General features: G+C 48.8%; 2 protein-coding genes across 7 annotated transcripts in view; both read left to right on the forward strand.

Moving 5' to 3' along the window:
* Positions 1-986: 986 nt before the first annotated feature.
* PSTPIP2 (proline-serine-threonine phosphatase interacting protein 2) lies at positions 987-19,151 on the forward strand. 4 transcript variants are annotated; one of them, XM_086770932.1, is made up of 15 exons: positions 987-1,025; positions 8,015-8,115; positions 10,467-10,544; positions 11,485-11,519; positions 12,491-12,597; positions 13,277-13,339; positions 13,741-13,839; positions 14,040-14,085; positions 14,454-14,533; positions 16,051-16,149; positions 16,679-16,775; positions 17,108-17,189; positions 18,220-18,254; positions 18,780-18,837; positions 19,053-19,151. In XM_086770932.1, the coding sequence occupies exons 1-14, from the start codon at positions 993-995 to the stop codon at positions 18,827-18,829; spliced, it is 1,005 nt and encodes a 334-aa protein (XP_086627058.1). In that variant the 5' UTR covers positions 987-992; the 3' UTR covers positions 18,830-18,837; positions 19,053-19,151. The 4 variants fall into 4 exon arrangements, with proteins under 4 accessions (XP_086627058.1, XP_010120312.2, XP_086627060.1 ...); XM_010122010.2 differs by lacking the exon at positions 19,053-19,151 and having other exon boundaries at positions 18,780-18,841; XM_086770934.1 differs by lacking the exons at positions 18,220-18,254; positions 19,053-19,151 and having other exon boundaries at positions 18,780-18,841.
* Positions 19,152-22,866: 3,715 nt separating this feature from the next.
* Positions 22,867-26,734, forward strand: part of EPG5 (ectopic P-granules 5 autophagy tethering factor) — a 58,138-nt gene continuing 54,270 nt past the window's right edge. For all 3 annotated transcript variants that reach the window (XR_015261387.1, XM_086769815.1, XM_086769816.1), the window contains exon 1: positions 22,867-22,956. Coding sequence is in view for 2 of the 3 variants with exons in the window: in XM_086769815.1 (XP_086625941.1) it covers positions 22,903-22,956 (54 nt within the window). In the remaining variant the exon portion in view is untranslated. The remainder of the gene's footprint in view (positions 22,957-26,734) is intronic.

A 26,734-nucleotide genomic window follows, 5' to 3' on the forward strand; every position in this document is an offset into this window, starting at 1 on the left:
ATCGTGAAACCTTCCTAAAATACTCCGGCAACCTCTAGCTGAGCCAGGTGGGGGAAGGCGCAGCAGGTCACAGGGACAGGGCTGTGCAGCTACCGGCCGTGATTCTCGCCCTCCGCTCCGTGTTTCCGTATGAGCTTGGAACGCGGATCCGTGTGCAATTGACACAGGAACAGCAGGTGGCTTTTCCAAGACTCCTTTATCAAGGAACAGAGAAAATGTTGAGTACAAAATTGTATGAGCCAACCACTTTATTCCATAAATGTGACAGCCTAAGTGAGCCTTTCTTGAGCTTGCCCTCCTAGGCAGCGTGGCTGCGTGGAGGTTCTCCCCTTGAGCTGGGACGCCCCTCAAGGTCGTGTAACGCTGTAGCAGGATAACTTGGATTTAGCCTTGGTAACTTTGCCTGCTGAACTGATGCTAGCGCAACATTACAGGAACTCTGCATGTGAAACCCCCGCTGACCGAGTCTGAAACTAAGTTTGGATCCGGCCGCATCTAGACTGCTCTCTGAGGAGTTTAGAGAGCGAGGGCGTCCATTCTGAACTTCGTGACTCAACGGGAGGGCTCTCCCTACTCTCTGCGTCTTCGGTCCCTCTCTCCGTGAATCATTTTAACTTCAGTGTAACTCCGTTTTCCTTGTTATGCTTTTCCACACAGTAATTAATAGAGTGAACCTTGCCACAGAACTTTTACAACATCACATTAAACCCACTTTTGCTGACGCTTTTGACAGTGGTTCTTCAGCCACCTCAATCTCTCATTCGCCACAAAATCTCAAGCCCCCTGCAGCACCGCACCCTGGTCCCCCAACCTATGGAGACCTAGCAGCGCCCAGCCAAGATCCACGCAGCAAATGGGGTGGATGTAGGCAGCGTGCTGTTTGGGGTGGGGACACTGCGCTGTGGGGTGGGACCGGCTGGGTGGGGCGGGGCGGGACGGGACAAGGCAGCTCCCAGAGCAGCGGTGGTGGTGGTGGCAGTGGTGGCAGCAGGATGCGGGAGGCTCGGTTCAGGGACCACTTCTGGGTGAGTGGGGGTATGGTGGACCCGAGGGAGTGGGGTAGGACCCAGCTGGAGCCACGGGGGTCACAGCTGGGTCTGGAGGTGACCCATCTCTGGTCAGATTTGGCTTCAAAGCCACTTTCATGGTCTTGGGGTGCTTCTGATGAGAGCTCTGAGCAACCCTCGGCAAGGCACTGCCTGTCCACATGTGTCCCCAGAGCTGTGGCATTGCAACCTGCCCCGTGCAGCCAAAATATGCCCCAGTGAGCTGCTGCTGCCGTGCTGGAGGAAGTTGGTGCCAGGCTGAGGGTTTGATAATCTTTGCTGACGGTGAACTGCTTGGAGACACCATGGCCAAAAAGGGTCCTTTCATGTCGAGCTAATCTCAGACTCGGAGCGAGTCCCTCTGCTGCCGAGCTGCGGAGGAAAAGCCAGTTTGGTGAAAGCCACAATTTATTCTTCTGAGTGTGAACTGCGCTTTTGGGAATGGAGAAGTGCTGAATAGCCACTTACCTGCTGGAGAGCATCGGCGCTGTGGCTGCGCAGTTCCTTTTGGTCTGTGGGCCTTTGTAGCAGGTACCGGCAAGCCGGAAATAAATGTCAACATCTTGGCTTTCAGGGCTGAAAATCTCCAGCATCATTAGCGTGTTAGCTAGCATAGCGCCGACAAATATGTAAATCCCACATAGGTATCGAACGTGGAAAATAAAGCCAGCTTTGTACCTGGCAGCCGTTCCTCAGCTATTTGTTGCCAAGAAATTTCCATGGTGCTCCATTTGCTTTGCAAACGTGCAGGCGGGAAGGGATGCAAGCGTGGTGGCAGCATCCTCCAGGCTGGGGGGAATATCTGTGAGGCCAGCAGCGCTGAGCAGACGTGGTTTGTCACGTCTCAGAGGCGCATTGGGTTGAAGAGGTCCTCACCGCAGCGCTGGCTTTGGCTAATGCTGCCCAGTTTGCTCCTCTCCTGCTTGCAGCGCGGTGGTTTTTGAAGGAGGACGTTGGAGGAGGGGACTCGGTGGGAGAAAATACCAGAGCGAGAGCAGCCCCAAGCTCCCCAAGGTGAGGAGGAGCTGGGACATCACATGGGGCACTCGTGCCTACCTGGTCCCTTTTACAGCAAACACGTCTATTTAATGAATAATCCTCTTGCTGAGCCCAAAACTATTGGTGTTGCCAGGGATTTTGCTTGGCTTTTTCCTTTCTGAAGCCTGTGTGCTTCCCCCCACCCCGACCGAGGAAACACGCCTGGGGCAGGCAGCTGGGGCGAAGGGATGGGAGCGTGATGGACATGACTCAGCGGAGAGATGGAGGCCCTGCTGCAGTCGTTTGGGCCGTGGAAAAGGCAGATACCACCCCCAAGCAGTCTCCACGACACTTACTAGTGACTGTGCATCAGCTGCGAGGGCTGGGGAGGGAGGGGGGAATGAGAAATGAGCAGAAAAAAAACAAATTTAGATGAGGTTCGGAGGGCTGCTCATCCAGCTCCAGCTTGCTGTTCAGTGCTGTGAGAAAGCACAAACTTCCTCCTGCAATTTTTCCTTGTAAATTACTTTGCTTAAGCCAAAAAGGGAAGGAGAACTCATCTTTACCAAAGCAAGGGATTTCACAGTGGTCAGGATAGCCCGATGGGAAATGGGAGATTTTGGGAGGGCTTCAGGGGAGTGATGCTCAGGTTGGTGGGACAAAGCCTAAAGAATAACTAAACTCCCCCAAAAGCTGAGCCATTTTTGGTATTGCACCTTCCAGCTTTGAAACGCGTCTGGTCATGAAATGACAACCAACGAATTTCTTCATGGGGCAAGGCTGCAGCCCCTCTTTGCTCTGCCAGGACGTCGGGGCTGTGCCTCAAGCCTCATCTAGGGACCGATTTAGCTTTAAACCCTGGTTTCTTTGGTGTGGTGCGTGTGTCTGTCCTTTCCTGCACTGGAGGCTGGGCTCTGCTGAAGTTCACGGCGTGGTGCACTGCGTTGGGATAGCACGCTGCGACTTCGAGTTTGCTCATGCTCTTAGGTCTAACACAAGATGAAAAATTCCCTTAAATAACGGAGTTTGCTTTTTTTTACATCCTACCTTCTGCTACCTCCAAAGTTCAGAGATGCCTGGAGCTGCCCGTGCATTGCCCCGAATGCCCCAGCTCGTGTGACGCTTCCCCCCCGCAGCCTGTGCTGCCTGCAAAAGAGCTCTGCAAAAAAACACAAGCACGCCAAGGATCACGTTTGTTTCCTCTCGCCCTGCCCGTAGCGATTGCCGCGAGTTGAGCAAGTGTGGGGTTTTGTTTTCATTTGTTTTTGCAACATGCTGTTCTTCTTTCACTCTACAAGGTCTACTTCTTTCACTTTAATAATTTTCTTGGTACGTCCCTGGTTCTCCACAAGCCTGTATTTCGGGTAACCGGACAGCAAAGCTTTGGGTCTCATCATTTGGTCCTTGTAGGCACCAGTAAAACTATGTGGGAAAAACAGAAATGATGATAACGCTAAAAAAACACTTTAACTCTGATCTACTGGCCAACAGCTTGCAACTTGGAGAGTGTATTTTGGGTCATTTTGCTTTTAATGAGACGAAAACAATGCTCTGCTCTCTGCAGTGCATTGCAGGGTTCATTAAGAAGAAGCACTTGGTAAAACAGTAAGAAGATAAGCAAATAATGCTGAAGACTGAGACCTGCTGACTCTCACTGAGGTTGGTCTGGTCAAGCAATTTTTGAAAATCAGACTTAGACCTAAGTCTTTTAAGGCACTCTCAAATGTTTCTTTGTCATGCCAAGAAAAAGCGATGCTGCTAAAGAAATCCATGGCTCAGGCAAGCCGTCTGCAGTAAAAACTGCACTGGCATATTTAAATTTCTAACAAAGCAGCAAAGTATCTGATAACACTTGTTTACCCTCCAACACATAGCAGAGAGCTACTACATCTACGGGTAGATGTTACGGGCTACCTTGGGTTACGGATGGGATTTTGTCAGTTGGACCAGCTGTATTTCCTCTTCGTTGCCATTATTTATTCTTTTTTAGCCTTGTGAGGATGGCTGGGGATAAATTCCTTTTTGCTGCGTCCCTGCCATGGGGGGATGGGGGTGGCTGCCAGCTCCGGGCTGCTGGGTTCAGTCCCCAGCTGCTGACTCACGGCGTGACGCTGGCTTGGCCGGTTCACTTCCCCTTAGCGCTGTTCGTCTTTCTCTAAACGGGGACTGGGTTGGCAGAGTTTGTTGGCCGCGTTATGAAATCCTCAGGTCGTCGTTTGAAAGGGACAAAGGGGTTTGTGGGCAGAAGTAATTGCGTTGAGGTGAGATTGTCCATTGCTTTCTGTGTCTCCGGGATGAGCAGGTTAAGTGTGTTGGCATAGCCGGAAGGAAACTTGGACAATTATTAATCAAAAAGCTGCTTTTTGCAGGATGCTGTTCTCAGGTGGGTGAATTTGCAGCCAGTCCTTTTCCTCCCTGTGATGAGTTTTGCCTGTCCTGTTGTACCCCCCCTGGTTTTGGGACAGGAAGGAACTCCAGCTTCTTGCAGCATCTCCTGCTTTCCTCACCCTGCTCCCCGCAGGCACCAGCACAAGTGGTGCACAAGTTTTTCTTGCTCTCAGCACAAGTTTTTCTTGCTCTCAGCAACCTCTGCAGGACCCTGAGTGGTTCTGAGCCTGCACTGAGTGTGAGCAAGAAGAGCACAGCCATTTATTGTTGCATGGTGTTTCCAACTAAAACAGTCATCCAGTGTTTCTCTAAAGCAGATAAGGCTGAGGAGAGATGTTAAGAACTCTGCATAAATAAAGATCTTTCCAGTGATGGTCCCTGAGCAGTGCAGTGTCCCAGACCTTCCATGTTTGTGAAGGCTGGGACAGACTGCTTGAGGGCAGGAAGGTTCTGCAGAGGGATCTGGACAGGCTGGATTGATGGGCTGAGGTGAACTGTATGAGGTTCAACAAGGCCAAGTGCTGGATCCTGCACTTCGGTCACAACAACCCCATGCAATGCTACAGGCCTAGGGAAGAGTGGCTGGAAAGCTTCCCAGTAGAAAAGGACTTGGGGGTGCTGGCCAACAGTTGGCTGAATATTAGCCAGCAGTGTGCCCAGGTGGTCAAGAAGGCCAACAGCGTTCTGGCTTCTATCAGGAACAGTGTGGCCAGCAGAACCAGGGAAGTGATAGTGCCCCTGTACTCAGAACTGGTCAGGCTGCACCTTGAGTACTGCCTGCAGTTTTGGCCCCTTCACTGCAAGAGAGACATTGAGTTGCTGGAGCACGTCCAATGAGCAGCAACGAAGCTGGTGAAGGGTCTGGAGCACCAGTCTTATGAGGAGCAGCTGACGGAACTGGGGTTGTTTAGTCTGGAGAAGAAGAGGCTGAGGGGAGCTCTCTACAACGGCCTGAAAGGAGGGTGTAGGGAGCTGGGTGTGCGTCTCTTCTCCCAAGTAACAAGTGATAGCACAAGAGGAAGTGGCCTCAAGTTGTGCCGGGGAGGTTTAGATTGGATATTAGGAAAAAATTTTTCACTGAAAGGGTTGTCAAGCATCAGAACAGGCTGCCCGGGGCAGTGGCTGAGTCACCATCCCCACCATGGAGATATTTAAAAGACGCACAGACATGGAGCTTCTGCACCTGGTTTAGTGGTGGACTTGGCAGTGCTATGTTAATGGTTGGACTTGATGATATTAAAAGTCTTTTCCAATCTAAATGAGTCTATGATTCTCCCATGTCATTGGCTGTGTAGGATATGTGTCTGGAGGGAGTTTTCCACGTGAAGTGGGGTAGAAGATGGAAATGTCAAGGTCAGCAGCTTTCCTTTCAGCTGTGACTCACGCAAGGTCATCACGTGACTTCAGATCCCCACTAGAGCATTTCAGCTCCTCTTTTGGCTAAAAGTGCAAACAAAACCAAAAGCTTCACAATAAGCACACAAATTCCTTCTCGTCAGTAAGTCTGTCAGGTGGATGGCATAAACCCCGGCAGCGGGTCAGGAAGGCGGGGCACGTCTTGCTGAGCCTTGTGGGCTCAAGAAACATCAGCTGCTGCTCTGTCACCTTGAAATCATCTGTTGGTAGTTTCCATGGGCTGTTCTCTACATAGCATGTGGGCTCAGAGCTCTACCCAGTGGGGAGAACCAGGACAGCCGTGTGCTGCAGGGTGGGAGGAGAGATGCTCATCCTCCCACATCCCTCTGTTTGGGGAGGGCTTGGTGTGACTCTCCATCTTGCATACCTGTCTTTGTCTTAGTTTATTGTGCCTTTAAATCTTGTTCTCTGTGCCCATGGCTTTGCACTTGCCGTGTTGCCCTTCCTCTTTCATTGCTCCCTGCTTTTGGGATGTCCCACAGGCAGTCACGCTGGTCCTTTCTTTCCGTGTCAACACCTACCCAGAAGGGTGCTGCGATGGCTGGTCTCATGGCATACAACCCTGCCCAGTTCCTTCTGGGCCAGGAGCTCCTCCTGACTGTAAGCAGTTCTTTTGGAAACCCCCACCATCTCTGTTACCTCCCAAGTTTCGTGTAACAGTGTGCACTGTGAGGTCTGGTCCAGCGTTGGGCACGTAGGAAATGTATACGTGCTGGAATTAAATCCTTTTACTGGAGGAGGAAGAGTAATAAAATAAAGAGATTAGTACACATTTTTGATGGATGCTCCCAATTTTTCCCCTGGGACTTCTCCCCAAGTGTCCCAGGCAGCAGAGCAGGATGCTGGAGGTGTTCAAACAACGTGTAGATGTGGCACTCCAGGATATGTTTTAGTAGGCATGGTGGTGTTATGTTGATGGTTGGACTTGACTATCTTGGAGGTCTTTTCCAACCTTAAAGATTCTATAATCCTATGACTCTAAGCAGCAGCTTTTGGGTGCCCCCTGAGACACAGTAATGTGCATCTGACCGCTCCATCCTGCTCGGGCTTGTAGGGACCAACAGTTGTTCTCTGCATCCATTTTATTTCCACTGAAATCAGGGATAGGAAGTCAAGTTAGGATGTTCCTGTGTTTTGCAACTGGCATGAAGACTGACTTCAGTGCAAGCGTGTTTCCTTTTTCACAGACCGGATTAGCAAAGACATGATGCAAACTGAGAACTGGTTGTGGGTTTAACAGTAATAAGCCCATTCTGGAAGGATGTTTGTGCTTTGTAAAGAAACAGAAACTGTTTTGGTTACTGCTTACATCCTTCTCACGGTCCTCTCTTCCCATAAATGCCATGGACGGAACAAAGCTGATCTGGAATATCCAGGGATTTCCTGCAGGTCCCACTCCACTTCACTTCTTGCTTTCTGGCCGCTGACATTCACGTCCTCGACTCCTCAAGGAAGCCCACATGATTAAATCCTTAATTTATCACAAATACAAGCTCTGTTCTTCCTTATTTCTCGCAGCATCTACAAGCTCCTGAGAAATCCCCTCCGTCTGATGCCCACAATTTCACACCAGCTCTGTGTACTCTCATCCTGGCTTCAAACCATTTCCTGAATCTCTCCATCCTGCCATTACTCCTCTTCAAGCTTCTTAATAACTGTTTGTGGCTTCTGCTTCCTTTCTCTGGCTTTCATATCTGCTTCTGCCATTGCTTCCTTTCTGCAGCCGCTTTCCCTGTATTTTTTTCTCCCAAATGTGCTGTTCCATGCAACAATGACTGGTCTTATTTGCAGAAGATGACAGGTAGCATCTTCTGCTCAGCTCCCTACATCTACTTCGGGCTTCTTCCAGAGAAGGAGAGCTCATGGTCAGAGCATCCCTCTTTGTAATATCACAGCACTTAGGAGCCTGCTCTTGGCCCAGGTCTCCAGGGTGGTAAATCCTCAACAGTCTAGGGGCAAAAATCCATTTTTTATGCTAAGTTGCATGGGTATGAGGAAAGAATAGGGGCCCACCATTGCTCTCATTCTGGAGCCTCTCCCACTCCTACAAGAAAAAGATCTTCTTTCACAAAGAGGCACTTGCACACTTGCTGCCAGCTGAGTCATCACTTGTGCAAATGCTGCTGGAGGTGGCAGTGGCCGTGCACTGCATGTACGAGGATGTGATCCTGTTCCTGTGTTTTCAGAGTACGGATCTGACGAGCACAGTTGGCTACGACAGCATCATCCAACATCTGAATGATGGCAGGAAGAACTGCAAAGAGTTTGAAGACTTTTTGAAGGAAAGGTATGGAGCTGCCTCTGAAAAGGGGTTGGGCTGAATCTGGGAAGTGAAGTGGTGGCACTACTTCTACTCCTTGTAATCCCCATTTGGTTTCTGTTGTGTTTAACTGTCCGCTATCTTAAAACACCTTTGATTTTTGACTGATGAGGAATTTGTTTTCTTAAACTGTCCTTTCCTTGCACGGCTGGTGTTGTGGTGTGAAGTCCATGCCCAGGAATCCTCAGCTATGAGGCAGTGATAGTGCCCAAAGCTTGATGCTCTGATTTTGAACTGTCTGATAAAAAGAAAGAGCAAATCAGGAGCAATTTAATAATTCAGTCTCACACGTTGTCAGACATGTACTCATGTGTTTGCAGCTGTTGTTAGCCTGCTGAGGCCACACACTCTCCCACGAAGTTCACCTTGCAAAAGATCAGATGAAGACCTTGGCACAGGAGAGAAACATCTTTGTCCTGAACTTGTCTTCCTACATTATGGACAGCCCACAGAGTTTATCTTAAAATAAGTAGTAGCATTAGATAGTGCCTTTATTAATCAAAGGGTATGATCTAAGTAGAGGTTCTGTGGCTACAAAGGCACAACTGAGATGGTCTGGCCATGTATTTTGACTTTATGATTCACTTGGTTAGCAATGGCCAAATATGACGAGCATTGCAGAATGACTCTGAATTAATGTAATTTTGGTATTGAGAACTGGAGAAAACAAACCTCTGAATACAAGATTTGGTAGAAACCAGCCTGGAATAAACAAAATGGGTACGAAGAGGAGGAGAACCTGCAGTTGAAAGTCTCTTAACGTGCCTATATCTGTCTAGGCTGTAATCCCATGTTACAGGAAACTTTGGGTTTTCCAGCTGCCCAAGAAACCATCCACTGAACCCCGAGAAGCATGTCCCACTCACCCATGACAACAGAGAGAGAGAGCAAAAAGCCTCCTTCACATCCTGTGCCCCGTTCCTCTTTGCTGTTGAAGGAGGAGGTTCCCACTGACGCGTCCATCCAGGAGGAGATTAGAGGCTGCACCTGGATTTGCTACTGGCACCCTCCTCTGAACATGGCCCAGTTCTCCATGTACAACATGGTCCCAGCCATGGAGAACATGTCTCTTGGATTTGATGCTTTGTCTCAAAAGGAAGTTCATAGGAATATTGTTCGATAGAGGGGAGAAAAAAAAATAAATTTGTAATATTTTTTTTTCCATTTCCCTACAAGCTTTTGGAGTTTTTACAGAATTAAGTTAGGTGAAACCCTAACTCTCCAAGTCAACAACATAGGCACCTGCATTAGAGATACAGGCATTTGGGGAAGCTATTTGTTTTATCCAGTAGACCTTCTAATGCAAGTATCTAGCAGTACTTGTTTCTCTCCACTGACTGCAGACAGCTAGGGTAGCTTGCCAAGATGGTGATATCTACATTTGACCAAGTAAGTCTAGACCTGGTTGTCTATAGAGATTTCAAAGCAAATGCAGAAAGCTGGTTGTTCTTCAACCGCAATAAATACGCCTTCTTTCCTCCCTCCCCTCTTTCTTCCAAGAGAGGAGGACAATACAATCTCTCAAAGCTTATTTATGTTACCTCACAAGATGTGGCCTCTTCTTCAGGTGTTCTCCTTAAGGATCAGAAGTTGGCAAAAAAGACTACCTTTTGCCTCATTTTAAAAAGTCCTAAACAGCTGAAAAGGCCCAGCTAAGCTGCGAGGTGCATGTATGGTGGCTGAGGGGTCTTAGACGTGCCTACTCCCTTCTGTCACATTTGGTTTAAATCAGCCAAATCAGATTGAAAAGTACCTTGTGTGGGTGGACCGACAGACACTGATGACCAAGATGGAGAAAACGTGTGATCCAACCTGCCTTGTTCCAACAGGAAATTGAGCTAAAAACTACTCAGGTGACTGCAAATATTCAAGGCCAGGCTGGATAAGGCACTGAGCAACCTGATCTGGTTGAAGATGTCCCTGCTCCTTGTAGGGGGGTTGGACTAGATGACCTTTAAAGATCCCATCCAACCCAAACCATTCTATGATTCTATGACTGATCTGGCTGCATCTAACCACTGGCTGCACTGGCTGCTTAGTCATTCATCTCCTGTGGAGATGGTCCTTGCACCCATTGGCCATGAGGAACTGGGGAGAGCAATGCATTGGGACCACAGATGCAGCAAAACAAAGTGTTTGCACTAGAAGGGCTGTTGGGTAACTGCAAACATCAGTTTTCCTTCAGCCAACCATCCACAGTAGGTTTGCTGCAGGTCAGAGTACAGGGAGCGTGTTAAGAGCGGGTCTTGGCCTCTGCTGCAAACAAGTATCAGTTTCTGAAATGAGAACTTTCTCTCATTTCTCTCTTTCCTCAACAGAGCAATTATAGAAGAAAAATATGGCAAAGAGCTCATTAACTTGTCAAAGAAGAAGCCTTGTGGGCAGACAGAGCTGAAGTAAGTTCACAATCCTCTATGTGTTTTGCTTTTATGGGTATCCATACTTGGAGCAACAAAGAAGGAGGCTGTGAGAGACAAAATAGTGTTTAAATGTGATTGGGATGCTACCAGAAGATGATCTCAAATTGGTCTTGTTAATGAGCGGTGCACAGTTGGATTGGCTTTTGCCAGTAAACGAGTTGGACTCCACCAACTTCCCACCAACTGTAGACTAACCAAAGCATCACAGATGGTCAGGCGAGATGTAGGCTGGCAGTTCAGCAGAAGGCTGAGATCATGAGACCTGGGGTTTCCTCGTGACTGTTTTTGTGGCCAAAGGGAAGTACAGGTGCTTCCCTGACTCAGACCATGCAAATCTTCAAAGCCCAGTGTGTAACCACCTCGCAGCGGTGTTGTGGCCATTGCGGTTGGCTCCATGGGTGGGTCTCCACTTCCCCCATGACCCTTGGCACCTACTGCTTCCTGCTTTGTTTCTGAACTTTATACATGGCCTGTCTGATATCCTCTGATCATTTATTTACAGTTTCATATTGAAGTGTCACATTAAATGTTTCCAAAATCTTTATTGTACAATATCAACAGGGAGAAAAGTTCCCTACATTTCCAACAGCTGGCCAATGGACTATGTAGAAGGTGTTCATATGCACCCAATTATACTTTTAGGTGGTTGCCTGAAACATTTGTCATGAAAGTCAGGATTTTTAATAGCACCCAATGTTTAGAAAGATGTAAAGTCAATCTTAAACCATATGAGCTGAGTTACACTCGCTAAGAGGGGAAAAAGCCAGAGGTGCAAAGAGGGTAAATAAGCCTGCTTTGAGCTGCTTCGGCCAGAGTTCAGTGAGGGACTTGCTGTCTGGTTTGGGAGAGGTGCTCTGCTGATGCCTGTGCCTGGACAGGCTTTCTCACTCTTTTAAATGCTTTGCCAATTTTTCAGCACACTGAAGAGATCCCTGGATGTTTTCAAGCAACGTAAGTAATTCTTCTTCTTTGTGTTTGTCATGACGCTTGGCAGCACCAAAGCCTGCAGGCAACTACTTGGGAAGAAAATAGCAGAGAAATCTCCAAAACAGTGAGATACTGGGGTCAGGCATAGGCTGTCCTCCTGGCCAGGCTCCTTCCAATCCATGGGGTTTGGGATGGAGCACTCCAGGGCACGAGTGGGAAAGGAGACCCATGGGATATCTCTTTGAGGATCTCTTGGGCTTTCAGGGCTGGCTGCAGCTCAGAGATCGGGCTTACATTGTACATCAGAAGCTGTACCTGGGAAGCTCAGCTGAAGTCGGTTAGACTGGCTCGCCTTGCCCTCTTCACACACATATGCAGTAATTTGCACCTCAAACATTGTGTTCAGTTTTGGGCCCCTCACTGCAAGAAAGACATTGAAGTGCTGGAGCGCTGGTGAAAGGGTCTGGAGCACAAGTCTTATGAGGAGCGGCTGACAGAACTGGAGTTACTTAGTTTGGAGAAAAGGAGCCTGAGGGGAGACCTTACTGCTCTCTACAACGGCCTGAAAGGAGGGTGTAGGGAAATGGGTGTTGGTCTTCTCTCTCAAGTAACAAGTGATAGGACGAGAGGAAATGGCCTCAAGTTGCGGCAGGGGAGATTTAGATTGGATATTAGTTAAAAATTCTTCAATGAAGGGGTTGTCAAGCACTGGAACAAGCTGCCCAGGGAAGTGGCTGAGTCACCATCCCTGGAGATATTTAAAAGACACACAGACGTGGTGCTTAGGGACATGGTTTAGGGGTGGAGTTGTCAGTGTTAGGTTTATGGTTAGAGTCAATGACCTTAAAGGTCTTTTCCAACCTCAATGAGTCTATGATTCTATGTATGATGTGGCATGTCTGGGTCAGTTTGATGTCAAGCTACAGCAGTTGACTTGAGTAACAGAATCTTTTTAGGTGTATATATATTTTTTAAAATTTTTTTTTTCCTTCCAGAGATAGACAATGTGGGGCAAGGTCATATCCAGCTGGCGCAAACCCTTCGGGAGGAAGCAAAGAAAATGGAGGACTTCAGGGAAAAGCAAAAACTGCATCGGAAAAAGGTGAGGCACTGCAGGAGCACGAGCCTTTGCCACAGGGTGTCAATCCTGCCCTGGCAATGGGCTGCTCCTTGCTGGTGTCTACTGCCGTGCCCCAGCCCCCTCCGTGCCCCTGGTACTTGCCACTGCTGGGAAGTCCCGAGCTTCTTTCTGCGTGTTGCAACCATGTTGGTGACTGTGCAGCAACCTCTGACTTCCTTCTTCTCAATGCCACATCTTCTGCTTTGTGTGCCTTTTGGGGCCAGAGATAGCAGGGGCTCAGCTCCAGGAATGCCAGCCTCAACCAGGGATGTTTTTAAAGCATATATATTGTTCTGTATGATCTCCACAGCAAGTTCTTTAACTTGAGATTCCTTTGTCTGGAAAATGAGGGAATACTGCTAGAACGAGGGGCTGGTTTGGACCTCATGGAGGGGAGTGAGCTTCCCAATTTTGGAGACCCTATAGAGATGATACAGTACTATATATTGCTAGGATTTAATTTGTAGAGCTCCTTTGCATACACTAGTGGAGGCTTAGATAGAAGCATAAAAGATGGGGTTTGTGAGGATGCTTTGGGTAGAGGAAGGTCATTAAGCCCTTCTCAATCTGGTCCATGCTTCTTCCTTTCCTAAGCCACGTAGTCCATACTTGAGCTTCGATGATCAGTGATGTGCTGACTCCAGGTCTGTTGTCTTCACAGATTGAGCTGATAATGGAGGCGATTCACAAAAACAGGAATTTGCAGTACAAGAAGACCATGGAGGTAAAGTAAACGTGCTGCTTTTTCTTGCCATATGGGTTAACGCTGCTAACATGCAGCTGGGGCAGACTGAAATGCGAGGGTCTTCCTCCTCTGCTGCAGGGTAAGCTAGGAAATACAGAAGTGCACACCAGGGATACGGTCAGTGGTAGCCTTGCAGAACTGGATATGAGTGATTTAGATGTCATGGACGCAATTACCACAAGCTTTTAATCCCAAATGAAAAGCAGATTATCTTGTGAGGTCAGTTTTGCCCAAGCAATAGGGCATCTGGGACCTCGCGTGCCGTCCCCTGGTCTGCCGGCAGCCTGTGCTTTCCTAGGCTGTGCTTTCCCCCAACGGGAGCTGTATTTGCATCTCATTGCTTGCTGACACGCTTCTGCCATGTTTGGTGGCTCTCCTAGGCCAAGCGGCTCTACGAGCAGCGCTGCAGGGATAAGGACGAGGCGGAACAGGCTGTGCACCGCACTGCAAACCTGGTGACGCAGAAGCAGCAGGAGAAGGTATGGAGAGGCAGGTGGCCATGGGGCGAGGGAAGAAAGAGGTGTCTCTTCCTGCAGATCTCCTGCCCCATAGCTCTTCTCCCAGTTCTGGGTTTTGGGGTGAGAAGGGGGGCTGGTGATGTTCCCCAGTTGGGCTGCAGTGCCGTTTGTGATGCACCAGGGCTCTTCTCTACCTTTCATCACTCTTTGTTTTTTGGCAGCTGTTCCTGAAGCTGGCTCAGACAAAATCGGCTCTGGAGGACTCCGGTGAGTGTGGAAATGCAGCATTTGAGGGCGAGGCGAGTGTTTCCAGGGGCAAAGGGTTGTGAAACCATGACTCTTCGCTGAGCTCCAGCTCTTGGGTCCGGCAAGGCTCCTCAGAAACACATGCCCAAGATACTGCAGGTGGGCACTTGCCCTGGAGAAGCTTGCATGGCCCCACCAAGGCTTCTCCCACCATTTCCGCATGGCAAGACCCTCCGTTTCTGTGTCCCTTTGCAGTGCCCACCCACAGCCGGGCTCAGGCGCTACTGCTGCTTTCTCCGTGATGTCCATTTCAGACTTCAAACATTACCTTCTAGTGAAGGAGTTTTTTAATTAATGTTAATCAGATGACAATGTGATTTCTCTTGTAGACAGGAGTTACCAGCAGAGCATTACCACACTGGAGAAGATCCGGGAAGAATGGCAGAAAGAGCACATCAAAGCTTGCGAGGTAAACGCCCCAGAACACCTTCACATGGCAGCGTGGTCCCTTCCAAGCTGCAGGATCTGTTGCAGCTAACCCTGTGTGTGTCTCGTGCTTGGCTTCCGGATTCAAGGTCCTACTACTTCAAGGTTTCCACTGTTTTTTTTTTATTTTCATTTTTTTTCTTCCACCACCTTTTAAAATAGACAGAGTCAATGCACTAAGTAGTGACATTTTTGCCCATTACCTGCCTGCACATTCGGTGTGGCCATTGTCTTGAACAGGCACGCTCATGGTCACCTCTGCACGCCTGGTGACTTGAGGCTGATGTGTTGTATAGCTGCAATCCTACCCAGCAGACTCTGAAAGCATGGAAGACTTTAAACGACTTTGCAGCAGAAGCTGGTGGCAGGCTGGGGACACAGGCTAGGTGAGGCCATCCCCAAGCACCAGGAGCTCTTCCCCTTGTATCTCATAGACCACGTGGTAGTGTGGGAACCCACTCCGAGTGGTTGTATCAGCCTAAAGCAGACTGTCTTATAGCAAAGTGGTCTAGCACGTGCTGCAGAAGTCCAGAGCTGGTGGTGAGAGGACCATGCAGCTGCTCTGCTGCTGATCTGTGTCTTGATTGTGACCTGTGACTAAGGGATGGACAGGGACCACAGAGATCCAGTTTTTATTCCAGGTCTGCAGAAAGCTCGCAAACAGCCTTCCCATTCCCAGCTGTGCTGATCCAATCCCAAGCTACTTCTCAACCGGCTTCTATTTTATTTTTTCCTTTTGAAATGGAAGTTTCTATCTGTTTTGTTTGTGTGCATCGGCATTTCAGTGCTGGTGTGCTTTTGGTGTCTGGGGTCTCTGGGAGCCTCTGTGATAGTGAGGTGTGGAAAGCAGTAGTTTCACTTTGCAGACTGATCACGTGGAAGTTTTCCCCTCGGTATGTTGCAAAGGTCATAACTGATAACAAATGCAGATGTACACTTGGGATGAAAGGTTATCTTTCATGGAAATGTGTGAAGGCACATAAAATTGAGGTATACCAGATGGCAGATTTCAAAAGACTTGGGTTTAAACCTACTTGGAAAAGGCCTGGACAGGAAAGAAGGAGAAGAGCAGCCAGTCGATGCATCTCTGTTTTCATACATCCCCAGTGCTTTTTCATTGCTCCGTAACTGTGGGAGGGAAGTGAGCTGGGACCATAGGACCACGAGGTGCCTAGCGAACATGTGCTGCCTGTGGGAAGCTGGCTTGGTGTCCCTAGAGGGACTGGTGTGCCAAATGACCCTCTTCCACATCAGTCTTCCACACTTTCCTGAGCTTAACGCTCATATTTTAAATACGTGGTTGCATACTGGGATGATTTCTCCTCTGGACAAGCTGGAGGACTTGTGGTTTCCATGTTTCCTGCAGGAGACCAACACCACCTGCGCCTCGCTGAGGACAGTCATCTTTGCAGTGGCAGCTGGGGATGAGGAACATTCAGGAGAGAAGAGATTTGCTCTTGTTTTAAATATGTTAGGGCTGTTTTGTCTGTGTCGTTACAGTTCTTTGAGACTCAAGAGTGTGAGCGGATCAACTACTTCCGCAATGCCCTCTGGCTTCATGTCAACCAGCTCTCCCAGGACTGCGTCCACAATGATGAGGTATGTCAAATGAAAATCTTAATTTTTCTGTTTGGAAAGCAAAGCCCAATTTGCTTTCCTGTGCACTGAGCTGTGGTGTTTCCAAGTTGGGCTGTGGCCTTTGATCAGCCACCAGATACAAGTATGAGTGTGCAGGCAGAAGGTTTTGGCCAGAGCTCTTGCAGATAAGGTTGCCTCTGGGATTCTCATGTTTTTTTGAGGGCGGTGGAACACTGGCCCAGGTTGCCCAGAGAGGTGGTGGATGACGCATCCCTGGAAACATTCCAGGCTGGGTTGGACGGGGCTCTGAGCAACCTGATCTGGTTGGAGATGTCCCTGCTCCTTGCAGAAGCGTTGGACTGGATGGCCTTTGAAGGTCCCTTCCAACCCTAACCATTCTATGATTTTGTTATTCTATGATTCCCTTACCATTGAAGCTTGTGTCCTGGGTGAGCACTGGCCTTTCACCCTGTGTGTGAGAAATGATTGGAAAAAACCCTCTTGTTTTCTGACCTGACGTATAGAAACGCTTTTTATTTCCCTCTTGCAGAAATATGAGGAAATCCGCAGGAGTTTAGAGATGTGCAGCATTGAGAAGGATATTGATTTTTTTGTAAATTTACGCAAAACTGGAAGTTTGGCACCAGGTAAGAGCTCAGTACAATCTCACAAAGTAGTGCTGACTTCCTTGTACCCCTCATGAAGCTGCTGCCCGGATTAGCATCGGTTTGGATGTAAAAAACATTGATTTGGCAACATCCCTCCTTCCATTCACTGGCATGCAGCACTAGGCTCTGCCACTTATCACTAGCCTCTGAAGATAATCTCCCCTTTCTTTAACTTTTCATTTCCTGATCAGGAATTTTCCCAGAGAGAGGAAAGACTTAGCAGCTGAATGTTGGTGTTGAAAAGTAGTTAATGCTTATAAAAGGTCTGTACTTTACTATTTTTAACATCTACTATTGTTAACTTTTCCTAGCTCCTGTTGTTTATGAAAACTACTACAATACACAGAGAAATGCAACTCCTGTGAGAAGTCCAGCTGCTGTACCTATATCAAGGTAAATGACAAAACATCTACAATTGCAATTGCTATTGCAAATGATGCTTTCCTCTCCAAAAAAAACCATGTTTTGTTGCTGTCAGTCTGTGGAGGCTTGACTTGGGAATATTAGAGGAAAATATTTCCCATTCTTTATAGTCCATCACTCTCCATAGCAGGAGTTATGCCAATGTGCTGCGTACTATAAGCTCTTCAAGGACTCCCTCAAGCCCAGTCAGATGTTTTTGCTCCCTCGTTTGGGGACGTTTTTCCCTTCTCATGGGTGGAAATGTTATTCTGAAAGTACTTGTGGTGAAGTGTGCTCCTTTTTTCTTGTTTGTGCCAAACCTCTTCCAGAAGTCCTTTGCATTAAGGTGAGCAGCTATGGTGCTCAGACAGCAGAAAAGCAAGGCAGTTTCATGTCTTGCTTTCTCTAGGAATATTCTCAGCTCCCTTTCTGAGCAGGCTTTGATACCAAAATGAAACCTCCTGGGCTTCCCTGCGTGGCTCTCCATGCAGTCTGTCTATCTGGGGAGAGATGGATCAGTTAAAAGTGTGCATGGGTAGAAGGAGGAACAGCAGAGCCTAATTCACTCCTCTGGGAATGAAGTTGGGCAAGGAGGACAGGGTGAAGGATGCTTCTGCCTGGGGGAAGATGAGGATTCAGGGCCAAAGACTCTTGCTAAAGATGAGTGTACTACTTTGGCTGTCACGTCAGAAGAGGAGTCCTGGCCAGTTATGGCTTCCTGATGTCTCACTCTGGGCAAAGGCATGTAAAAAGGCATGCCCTGAGGCCCACTTGTGAATGTTTCCCCAACTTTGGGCTTTTTGGTTACTTTTTCCTCTTGCCCGCTGTGTCGACTTCAATTCCCGTGTTTGTCAATGGTGAGCCCATCATGACATGCTTTGGTAGAGGCCTCCATAAAGCCCAGGCTGGCCAGACCTCTTGCCCTCTCACCAGCTCTGGGAGGGCAGCTGGGGAGCGCAGAGCCAGGGCAACAGAAGTCCCGTAGCCACGCAGATCCTCAGCTCTGTTTCCTTCTGTGCAGGAGGGCACCTCTACCCACCCCGACCAGTGCGCCAGGTGAGTTGTTTGCTTTATGGGGTTTCTGGCCCCACAGAGAAACTCTCTGCTCTTGCTCTTCCCCATCAGATCATCCGCTTTAGTTCTCTAAAGAGACTGCTTTAGGTGAAACTCCTGCTGTAAGTCTGGTCCCCACTGAAAGATGCTGGGAGGTTGGGTGCTGACTTTGGAGGCGAAGTTTCATCCAGGAGGAATTCTGATCAAAGCCCAGTGTGTAGGCATTTCCGAAGCTGAAAGATGTTTAAGCTTGGGATCCCATCACTCTCTGTAGTTTGGGCCCTTCTCTGCTTCAGCAGCGTGAGCTGTATCGTTCCCAGTGCCACCTTCCTGTGCAGCAGGACTCGGTAAAATGAGATCTTGCTTGGATCTTGGGCAAATCAAGTCCTTTCTTTGAGTCTCAGTCCCCTCTCCCTCCCATCCCTTTAACATGGGGGGCCAGTGCATGCTGTTTCTGTCCTGCATAAAGTGTCGTAATGAGCACTTCTCATGAGCAGACCTAACTTTTTTTTGTGCTCCGTGTTTCAGCTGAGCCTAATTACGCCACAGTTGACGGCTACAGCTTGATACATCACTAACTGCCACAGTAAGTACTCACATGAGATGGAGAAAGGATTTAATATGAGATGTATTATACATTATATATGTAGCTACACAGAGGAGGGACAGCAGAGAAAGAAAGGCCACTGGTTAAGGGATGACATTTTGTGGTGACCAGCTGGGAGTGACGATCATGTCAGCCCTCCCATCGCTTGTCTGAGCTGGAGCTGTGGTTTAGACACCGTCAATCCTGTTCTCTAGGTTCTCCAGACAGAAGACACCGTCAGTCTGGCCAGCGTGGCAGAGGTGGTGTTTCCAGTTATTCCCAGCCACATAGAGTTGAAGTGCTTCTCCATTTTAAGAAATTATTTAAGGACTCTCATAATTATTTGTACATTCAGAAAGTGCCTACTAAAAATCCGTGCCTTTGATCAGCAAACTCCTTGGATGGATGTCCCATCTTCACGCTCCAGGGAAGAAAAGGAATATAAGCGATGGACAGGGGTGATTTGTGTTGGAAGAAGTTTTTAAGTTCTTCTGAAGTGCAGCTGTCTGGGAGAAGCTGGAGCCTCCCTCTCTCCAGATAACTAAGAAGTCCTATGTGCTGAGGGGAGCGCTGCGCAATGCTTTGGGCATGCTGGCTTGTGTTCCGGGCATATATATCCCACTCAGATCTCAGGTTACACTTTTGCCTGTTTCTGAAGTCTTTCATTAATGGTGATTAAACTTGTAATTTCGGTTTAATTTCGGTCATGTCTCTCATGGAGCGTACTTAGAGGAGCACCAACTGTTACACCATGTGCCTGGCTTAGCAGTAGATGTGCTCCAGGCTTAAGCGCCAATACTGGAAGCGGATTTGCATCTTGCCTGGTGCAGCAGTCCACAGCTCAACTACCTAGCAAGAGGCCGTGCCACCACAAACATGCTGGCAAGCCCTGCACCCTACTGCGTTATTGAGGATCGGAAGGAAGTCAGTCAGCTCTTCCAACTGCCTCTCTGATGAGGGACCTGCAGTTTTTTAGGCTCATGGTATAGCTTGTCCCTTTTAGGTTCTGGAGACCCCCATTTGATGAACTTCTGGGAATCCCTGAACTTTGGACTCTTTCTGGCTATGCACCACTGGAAACAAACCAACGTCGGCCTGGAGCCATGCAACTCCTTTTCTGACCAGGTCTCCTCAAAGTCCATGCCCTTCTTGCTACCATATATATGATTACGGCTTTGATTCAGGAGCTCAGATGCCTCAGGGCTGCTGGTCTCTCTGAAGTGCCTGTGTGCAGTGTTTCTCAACAGCTCCTTAGTGCCTTACGACACTGGACACGGGACATGGGGAGCAGGACACAGTTTAGCTGTCTAAACCTGGTGCCAGGTGACTAACTTTGGAGCAACTGGCGTTGCTAGTTGTATGATGTTCTTCAAATTGAATCTCCATGACTTCAGTCTGTGCCTAAGCCCACTGGTCCCCAGGGCTTTTACTCTATTTCCTGGTGTGGAGAACACCACGGTGAGCTTTAACATCTGTCCTGCTGCATTATAATGAACTGTGCAAAGTGCATATGTCAAGGAATCAGTTGTCCTGTCTTATTTCTGAAAGACCAAGTGTACAAATATTCTTCCGAAGGAGCCTGCTGTACTTTTAGTCCTTTAAATAGATATTTGAAAAATAAGTTTGGAGACTCATGTGCTGGATATGGTTCTTTTTTTAAAGGTTGTCATGTTCACTTTCTGTCAGGCCTGGGGCTGGTACACCTTCAAAGCACCCTAGGATGTTCAGGTGGGGTGAGTTGCCTCTCCTGGAAGGAAGCCTACAAGACCATATCCTTGCTCATCCTTTATTTCAGTACTTGCTCAGTACCAAGATAGTTGTTGGAGAGAACACCCCGAAGAAGGCTGGCATGAGAACAAGTACGTGCGACTAGCCATGAACCGCAGGCCACATAGGGTTGTTTCCCCTGGAAGAGCATCTACCCTATAATACATTGCATGGTTTCTTCGTTGGGATTTTTCAGGTGACTGAGCACAGTAGATGGTGTTAGGTTTTTCTGGATGTGGAGGTCCCCAGTGAGGCTGAAACTTGGCTTGCACATTCACTAAATGCACAGAAGTAATCCTAAAATAGGGATGCTGGTTCTGAATACACCAACTGTTTGACTAGACCTAAAGCCAAGCAAATGTTGTTTTGGAAGAGGAGTGTCCAGACATGGAGCTACTGGGGAGCAAGTCTGTGTGCCCGTGAGCACTGAAATGGCTTTTTATCTTCGGTAACTTCCCTTGCCTGGTAGTCTTCCAAGTGGTGCAGAAGACTTTGACACCCTCCCAGGCCTCTCTGGAGGAGTCTGGCTTCCTTCTGAGCCCCTACAGACTGGCCTTCCTACAGACCCTGACAACCACCCGTGCCAGCTTCTCAGAGCAGTGCTGTCTGTGCAGCTCCAGGCGTCCCTCCCCGGGGTGCCCCATAGAGAGAAACAGATGTCTTAATGAGATAACTGCTTTAGTAAGACTGAGTAAGATAAGGAATACAGATAGCGAGTAAATCTTATGTCCCTTCAGGTGCTGGGCACCCCGGCTTCCAGCAGAGTCGGGCAGAACTCTCCCTTTTTTGTCTCTCAAGCAAATATATAAATTACTTACAAGAAAATATCTCTACTCTTAAATTATGTACAGGAACTTCTTGTTGCACTTCCAGATACAGTCAAGGCCAGGCAGGTGCCATAAGGGCTGGTACCAAGCAGGAGCTGCCCACAGACCCCATTACCATGAGCCGGCAGAGCTCATCCTGCAGCTCCTGAATGTGCAACGGTCTCCTGGTTAGGATCTATGCATCCCCCCACCTTGACCCACGTACAGTTTACCTTTCCCGCAGATATTACAAAATATAGATTATGTTAATAACACACGGGCTTCTCACGCCCTAAGTACAAGGTCCAATAGAGCAGATATTGCCCGTTCAAGGTCATTAACTCCTCAACTATGATGTCTTCTGCAAGGTGGGCCTGAACTCTGTGGGGGCTCATCCATTTGGGGACTGGAAGAAGTCACCTCTGCTCCCAGCGGGGCTTGAACTCAGTTCTAGCCATGGCTCCTTGGGGACGGCTGGGTGCCAGGGCAGGGATCAGAAGGAGCAGTGGTGCCTGGGCCCTCAGCTAAGCCAACACCCCTGCTGTGGCTGGAGGTGTTGGTGCTGCAGAACAGGCTGCCCCGCTCCAATGGAACTTTCAGGTCCTGCCATGAAGCAGGTAGAAGAGACTTCACACTTCTCATCCTCAGTAGTAGGGGCTTAGCTTCCCACCCCACATTCCCTCTAGCAGAAGCCTGGCCTCCCCACAGATCCTTTATACAGAAGCATGGCCTGCTCCCAGCCCACTACAGAGGAGCCTGGCCTCCTCATAGATCCTTGTAGGGAAGGCTGACCTCCCTATAGATCCTTTATACGAAGCCTGGCCTCCTCCCAAGCTCCTATGGAGGAGCATGGCCTCCCCACACATCCTCATAAGGGAGCCTGAGCCTCCTCCCAAGCCACTATGGAGGAGCCTGACCTCCCTGCACGTCCTTATAGGGGAGACTCACCTCCTACAGATCCTTTATACAGAGCCTGGCCTCCTCCCAGACCCCTACGGAGGAGCATGGCCTCCCCACAGGTCCTTATAGGGAGACTCACCTCCTACAGATCCTTTATACAGAGCCTGAGCCTCCTCTCAGGCCCCTATGGAGGAGCATGGCCTCCCCACACATCCTTCTAGGGGAGCCTGAGCCTCCTCCCAGGCCCCTATGGAGGAGCCTGATGCCCCTGCAGGGCCTTATAAGGGAGCCTAGCCTCCTCCCGGGCCTCACCAGAGGAGATTTACCTCCCCACAGATCCTTACAGGAGAGACTGACCTCCCTCCCAGGCCCCGTGGAGGAGCCTCACCACCGCACAGGTCGTTATAGAGGACCCTGGCCTCCTCTCAGGCCCCTACGGAACGGCCGCACCGCGACGCGGTATGTCCCTCCATGCCTTCCGTACCTGCCTCGCTGCTGATTGGCCGAGAGCGCCGGGAGGTGGGGGGGGGGGGGGAGTGGGAGCAGGCCCGTCCCTTCCGCCGCACGGGCAGCGCCGCAGCGGGCGGGGGCCATGGCCGAGGCCCTGCGGGCCCCTCGCAAGGCCCGCGCCAAGAGCAGGCCCAAGGTACGGGGTACGGGGGGGTGGCTGAGGGCACCGAGGGGCGCCGGAGGGTTTCGTTCTGCCGTCCCGGGGGCTGGGGAATCGGGGCGGGAGGCGGTTCTGTCCCCGCCGCCCCCCGTTTGTGGCGGCTCCGGGCGGCAGTGAGGTGGGTTGAGTGGGTGTCTGTGTGTGGGGGGTTGTGTATTTGGCGTTACTCCTTGTTTTTTCTTTTATTTTTACTTATTTATTTATATATATTTTTAAAAGCAGTGTAAGAGGTGTCCGCTCTAGGTGGTGTTTGTATCCGTGTTTGTCCTCTTCTACTGGAAGCAGTGAGGTAGGGGGGGAGTGTCTTTCTTAAAAAACATCTGAATATCTGCACTTTTCTAAAACCGTGTAAGAATATTGCCGTAGTTCACGACAAATATTTACAGTAGTTGGCGGCCAAGTGAAGGGTGTAATAGTTCCTGTACTGTAAAACGGTGTAAACAAGCATTTTATTCCTAAGGCCTTCTCAGGTAGCTCTGAACAGCGGGGCAGCTGGGGTTGGCTCTGCGCTGAAGCCGTAGGGCAATAGAGCTTATCAGCATTTAGCAGTGTTTTAGGATAGTGCGGGATGGCTACATCTCGTGTCTATAGGTTTGGCTTTGAAATGCTCACAACATTGAGTCGCAGAATGGTTTGGGTTGGAGGGGACCTCTAAAGGCATCCAGTCCAACCCCCTGCAAGGAGCAGGGACATCTCCAACCAGATCAGGTTGCTCAGAGCCCCGGCCAACCTGGCCTTGAACATTTCCAGGGATGGGTCATCCACCACCTCTCTGGGCAACCTGGGCCAATGTTTCACCACTCTTGTTGTAAAACATGTCTTTCTTTTGTCTAATCTAACTTTACACCCCTTCTGGTTTAAAATCATATCTCCTTATCCTGTCAGAACAGGCCTACTGAAAAGTTTGTCTCCATCTCACTTCTCAGCCCCCTTGAGGCACTGGGAGGCCGCTCTCAGGTCTCCCTGGAGCCTCCTCTTCTCCAGGCTGAACAGCCCCAGCTCTCTCAGCCTGGCCTCACAGCAGAGCTGCTCCAGCCCTCTCAGCATCTGCGTGGCCTCCTCGGGACCCTCTCCAACAGCCCCACGTCCTTCTGATGTTGGGGGCTCCAGAGCTGGACGCAGCACTGCAGGGGCAATGGGGTGGGGGGCGGGGGGGTCTCACGAGAGTGGAGTAGAGAGGGAGAATCATCTCCTGATATGAGGCCATATATAGCAGACAACAGTGTTTATTCTTCGTTAGTTGATGCTGCAGTTGTTAAGTATCACTCTTCCTAGGTTTTAATCCTGTTGTGAGCGTGTTGCTTGTTCATGATGTTCTTCCTGAAGGCTTTTCTGTCCTTGTAGCTGTGCTACACAGGATTTCAGTAGTTTGTGGAAATGATCTGAACTGAAATGTCTCGTCTCCCAGCTGAGTCAAAGTGGAAGTGTTTCCCTTATTTGTGTAACGTCTTTTGTGTTGTAAGCTGCAGCACGTAGAGCAAAGATGTCAGTGTCACGGCTGTAAAAGCCCCCTGGAAATACAGCAACGGATTAATTGACTGCTCTTTTGTAAAACAAGAGTTAGATACAAGTATCAGCTGCAGCTGCAGTTCCTGAACTCAAGGCAAGTAAAAATTGGAGGGAACAGCAATCCCAGAAGAGCGTGTCGTTGGTCTTGTTTTGATTTAGCGCCGTAGTGTGAGTAAGGCAATTTACTCTAAAGACTGCTGCCTAAGAGAATTGATTCCCTGCAGGAAGGCAGTGAGTCAGGGGTGGCACTGGTAGTTCGTTAATGACGTGTGTACAGTGACTCCAGCGGCCCCTGTCTTTGGCCGTCCCTTCCAGGTGTAATTCACCGTGAAACAATTCACCGGCGATGTCACGTGTGAGAAGCCAGAACCCTTCAGTGTTACACATGACCCTTTCCTGATGTTTTTGTTGCTGTTATTATGCTCAGCTCTGTTAGTAGGCAGAGGTGTTCGAGGATGCAGTTTGCGGCCCAGTCACATTAATGGCTTTGCCATTCCTGTGCCTCAGAAAAATCCGTAATCCTTTGAAACTCTGAAATTCTCATGGGCTGGGAGAAAGGCTGGCTCAGCTGTAGAGCTGCCAAGTAGTGGAATGGAGCCCGGGGCTTTCTGAAAATAGTAGCCCCAAAGTTAAGCTTGGCCAGCACCAGTAACACCAGCCTGATTCAGAGGCAGTGAGGTGGCAAAACCAGTGAACCCGAAACTGCTGAAGAGGAGGCCGTGTGTCTGTGTGCATCTCAATTACTCCAGAGATGTTTCCTGAAAGATAATAAATGTCCTTAGAGCCTGAGGTGTTGTTCACTGATGTGCTAGGAGAGCAGAATGGTTAGGCGTGGGACAAGGCTAACAAGCAGGTGCCATCTTTGGAAAGCTAAACCTTAGAAGAGAGAACAACAGATTCTGCAGTCATGTTGATTCAGAACCTGATTTCTCTCACCCGTTCTCAGATTAAATCCCTGTGGCATTTTTTTGCCTTGAAGATGAGAATGGAAAGGCACTTCATAAATTTTAAAAACAAATATTTTTTTCTAGCATTAGCACGTAGAAGGAATACAGGATGCTACTGAAAGATCGCAGTAGCTTCTTCTGTATTAGGACTGCAAGAGGGAACTTTGAGATTGTAGAAGGGTGTTGTCATTTAGCCCTGCTTGGGACCAGACTATGCAGTCTCTCTCTCACTCCCCCCACCCTCCCAGGGAACAGGGAGAGATGATATAAGAAAAAAGGCTCGAGGTTTGAGATAAGGACAGGGAGAAATCCTTAAAGTTACCGTCACAGGCAAAACAGACTCGACAGAGCAGGATAATGAGACAGAGAACAAGATAACCTCCCCCAGCCCTCCCTCTTCCCAGGAGGAAGCTACTGCTTCTTCACTTCTCTTCCTTTTTTTTTTTTTTTTTTTCCTTTTTTTTTTCCCTGTTTTCCCCTTCTTAAATACGTTATCGCAGAGGCGTTATCACAGGACATTCTGCCACCAATTGGCTCGGCCTTGGCCAGCAGTGGGTCTGCCCTAGGCCCAGCTGAGTCCACTGGGCAAAGGAGAAACAACATTTAGCAGCTTCTTACAGCATCTGCCACCGTAGCCCCCCCTCACTAAGTAAAACTAACACAGAAGGAAAGGACCACCATGTGTTTGTAAAGTATGTGAGTTAGTACATTGTCAAAAATATGAGCTGATGAAAATTACTGAGTTCAGGTTAAATTGTCAGGAGATGTTTATTGTAACGACAAGTCCTAGTTTAAAGAATTGTGCTGATGTATTGTCAGCTTCTCATCTGTAGCTTTAGGTGGGCTTGGAGTGTGTCAGAAGTGTTTTGTGATCAGAAGTTGTAATAGTCTGGAAAACACAGTCTGAAAGCGAAGCCGGTGTGTTGCCGTTTTTTAAAGAAGCTGTGAGCGTATGTCTGAAGTAAAATTAGACTTGAGGTCAAGGTTACCTAGGGCCTTGATTTTCGTGTATACCCTCTCATAAGACAAAGTCGTGTCAGACGTTTAGTGAAAGTGTGTGTAATACTGTCAGCAAGTTTCAAAACCTATCATCTTTTCTACAATCATGGAGGAGTATTGAAAGCTTTTTCTAATTTCAGCTATGTTCTTTATTATATTATCTGGCTCATCCAAAACTGGAGCGCTGTAACCTACCATGTCTCAGTTTTGCTTTGAGTAAACTGGTAGGTTTACACAAACAGTTTACAAATTGGTGAAACAATTTACCCATTTCTTTGTTTTACGAATTGGCAAAATCT

This window comes from Chlamydotis macqueenii, chromosome Z, assembly GCF_036417535.1.
Source record: "Chlamydotis macqueenii isolate bChlMac1 chromosome Z, bChlMac1.mat, whole genome shotgun sequence".
Classification (NCBI taxonomy): Eukaryota; Metazoa; Chordata; class Aves; order Otidiformes; family Otididae; genus Chlamydotis; species Chlamydotis macqueenii.